This window comes from Monopterus albus, unplaced genomic scaffold (genome assembly GCF_001952655.1).
Source record: "Monopterus albus unplaced genomic scaffold, M_albus_1.0 scaffold447.1, whole genome shotgun sequence".
Classification (NCBI taxonomy): domain Eukaryota; kingdom Metazoa; phylum Chordata; class Actinopteri; order Synbranchiformes; family Synbranchidae; genus Monopterus; species Monopterus albus.
In genome coordinates, this window is record NW_018128327.1 from 125,865 (window position 1) to 129,577 (window position 3,713).

Below are 3,713 nucleotides of genomic sequence, written 5' to 3' on the forward strand. Positions count from 1 at the left end.
GCGCACCCTTAGAGATAAGGTGAGGAGCTCAGAGTACAACCGCTGCTCCTCCACATCGAGAGGAACCAGCTGAGGTGGCTCGGGCATCTGTTTCGGATGCCTCCTGGGTGCCTTCCTAGGGAGGTGTTCCGGGCATGTCCCACCGGGAGGAGGCCCCGGGGAAGACCCAGGACACGCTGGAGGGACTATGTCTCTCGGCTGGCCTGGTAAAGCCTCCCCATTCCCCCAGAGCAGCTGGAGGAAGTGTCTGGAGAAAGGGAAGTCTGGGCATCTTTGCTTAGACTGCTGCCCCTGCGACCCGGTTCCAGATAAGCGGAGGAAAATGGATGGATGGATGGAAATTCAGAAATACTTTTATTGTTATAATCAAGCCATGCATGATGATGAAAGACGCATTCAGTTACAAAACAAAGCACAAAACAGTATTTTACTTTGCTTTTACTTTAAATTATAACTTGCTAAGTCTGTTTAAAACAAGTTAAGTCAAATAATGATAGATTTTTAATGGGTTGTCAGTGAGGCATTCTGACAAGTAACAGCCCCCCTGCAGCCTAAACTAATGCGATCAATCTTTTTAAAAAATGTGGACATTACACTTTATTTTACGTACATGAAATTATATTACTGGAATGGAAATTAGGGGCTGAATCTTAAATTTAATATGTTTCATTCCAAATAAAAAATAGATCAGATGGTGCCTGTTACAGCTGTAGCTGCTTAGTGTCAGTAAAAATGATACATCATTATTAAGCACTTGTATGAGCACTCTATGTCAAGTACTCAAATGTAGGTACTTGTACTTAGCTGAAACAAAGCTGGTCTCCATTCTTTTATTACTGGGTGAAGGAGTGATGAGGCTACCAAGGGGACCACCCTCCTGTTTGTGCTTTTGATTGTGGCCATTCCATCAAAAATACTAATCCCACTAATAATTTGTTTCTGCTTTCTGCATGTATCACCTCACCTGGAAAACAATGACAAAGGCTAGTCGGACAGCCAACACTGCCCAGAATTCCTTGGAGATCTCATATGGAGTGTCTGACCAAGGAGGTTCTCTGTAGTCCTTATACCTTTAAAGATAAAAATAATTATTTTTAATTTCATTTTCAATTCTGACATTTATTGATAAGCCAGCAACTGATTGTTTTCATCTTGGGAACGCACAAACAACACTTTACACAGGCATACATTTCATGTGTTTTTGGCATGTTTGGCTCTTCATGCTTTTATTGAGGTTGATTAAGTAAGGCCTCTTCCCGTTTGATGTACTTTTTTTTCACCAACTGTACATAACGCATTGTGCGCTGCTGCTGACAGTGGAATTCATGAAGCAGCTGTGTGAACTGAAAGAACCACACTTAGTGTCAGACTCACACAGTCCTGGCTTTGACAACCTACCATGAGCTCCATCATATACCTGGGACATCATCCTCCTGCTTAAAAGGAGTGCTGTACATGAGCACATTTTTCAATCTAGTAGCTGTGAGGTCATTTCTACTTATCTGCACAAATGCACAGGGGCATGAAAGCTACATAAACCTGACAGCTTATGATAATCAAGAAGTATTTTACTTTACGTGCTGTATAATTATGTTGATGCTTAAGCAGTAGCTGGCCCAACTAGCTTGTAATGGCAGTCACCTCTGAGAGCTGGGTCCGCTCAGTTGTCCAACCACTGACGTTATTCTCCCAAGAGTAAGAAGACTGTTAACAGTGAGTCTGTAACTATATTAACACCAGCACTAATACAGGTTTGGTGTGGGTGTAGGAGTGAAGGCAAGTCTACAGGGTCATCAGGTGGGCTTCTCTCGCACTGTTGAAATTATCATCATTTATACAAAACCTTGATGGAGCCAACAGGACAACGTCATCTGCAAAAAGCAGAGACGAGATCCTGTGGTCCCCAGACCGGACTCCCTCCAGCCCCTGGCTGCACCTAGAAATTCTGTCCATAAAAATAATGAACAGAACCAGTTACAAAGGGCAGCTCTGCCGGAGTCCAACGTGCACCGGGAATAAGTCTGACTTACTGCCGGCAATGTGAACCAAGCTCCTGCTCCGGTTGTACAGGGACCATATGGCTCTTAACAAAGGGCCCCGGACCCCGTGCTCCCAGAGCACCCCCCACAGGGCGCCGCGAGGGACACGGTCGAATGCCTTCTCCAGATCCACGAAACACATGTGGACTGGCTGGGCAAACCCTCCACCACCCTGAAGAGGGTATAGAGCGTGTCCAGTGTTCCATGGCCAGCATGAAAACCGCATTGTTCCTCCTGAATCCGAGGTTCGACTATTGGTCGAATTCTCCTCTCCAGTACCCTGGCATAGACTTTTCCGGGGAGGCTGAGGAGTGTGATCTCCCTATAGTTGGAACACACCCTCCAGTCCCCCTTCTTAAAAAGAGGGACCACCACCCCAGTTTGCTAGTCCCTGTCCCCAGCTGCCATATGATATTGCAGAGGCGTGTCAGCCAAAACAGCCCCACAACATCTAGAGACTTGAGGTACTCAGGGCGGATCTCATCCACCCCCGGTGCCTTGCCACCGAGAAGCTTCCCAACTACCTCATTGACATCAGCTTGGGTGATAGACGAGTCCACCTCCAAGCCCCCGGCCTCTGCTTCCTCAGCAAAAGACATGACACTGGGGTCGAGGAGATCCTCAAAGTATTCCTTCCACCGTCGGACAATATCCCCAGTCGAGGTCAACAACTGCCCACCTCCACTGTAAACAGTTTTGGCAGGGCACTACTTCCCCCTTCTGAGGCACCGGACGGTTGGCCAGAATTTCTTCGAGGCCGACCAAGAGTCCCTCTCCATGGCCTCACCGAACTCCTCCCAGACCCGAGTTTTTGCCTCCACAACCACCCGGGCTGCAGTCCGCTTGGCCTGCCGGTACCCGTCAGCTGCCTCAGGTTTCCCATGAGCCAACCAAGCTCAAAAGGACTCCTTCTTCAGCTTGACGGCATCCCTTACTTCCAGTGTCCAATCCGGGGATTGTTGCTGTGACAGGCACCAGAGACTTTACAGCGACAGCTCCAAGTGGCTGCATCAGCAATGGAGGTGGAGAACATGGTCCATTCGGACTCAATGTCTTCAGTCTCCCTCGGGATCTGGTCGAAGCTCTGCCGGAGGTGGGAGTTGAAGATCTCCCGTCGACATCTGGCCTAGGGTGTCCTGGTGTTATGTGCACTGGTGGACACCCTTATGCTTGAACATGGTGTTCATTATGGACAAACTGTGACTAGCACAGACGTCCAATAACAGAACACCGCTCGGGTTCAGATCAGGGGGGCCGTTCCTCCCAATCACACCCCTCCCAGTGTCACTGTCGTTGCCCACGTGAGCGTTGAAATCTTCCAGTAGAACAATGGAGTCCCCACTCAGAGCACTTTCCAACACCCCTCCAGACTCCAAGAAGGCTGGGTACTCTGCGCTGCCATTCGGCCCATAGGCACAAATGACAAATGAAGGCGCAGGGAAATGACCCTCTCGTTCACTGGGGTAAACTCCAACACATGGCAGCTAAGCTGGGGGGCTATAAGCAAGCCAGGACCTCCAGCGTGCACTGGGGCAGTTTGCAGCCGAGTGTGAAGTGGCTGGGATGAGAATCAGCACCTCCAAGTCCGAGGCTATGGTTCTCAGTCAGAAAAGGGTGGCTTGTTCCCTGCAGGTTGGTGGAGAGTTCCTGCCTCAAGTGGAAGAGTTTAAGTAT

At 48.9% G+C, this 3,713-nt stretch overlaps 1 protein-coding gene across 2 annotated transcripts in view; it reads right to left on the reverse strand.

The window, feature by feature from the left end:
• Positions 1-3,713, reverse strand: part of LOC109952266 (anoctamin-1-like) — a 58,086-nt gene that overhangs the window by 6,586 nt on the left and 47,787 nt on the right. For both annotated transcript variants that reach the window (XM_020587253.1, XM_020587254.1), the window contains exon 24: positions 965-1,070. In XM_020587253.1, coding sequence (XP_020442909.1) covers positions 965-1,070 — 106 coding nt within the window. The remainder of the gene's footprint in view (positions 1-964; positions 1,071-3,713) is intronic.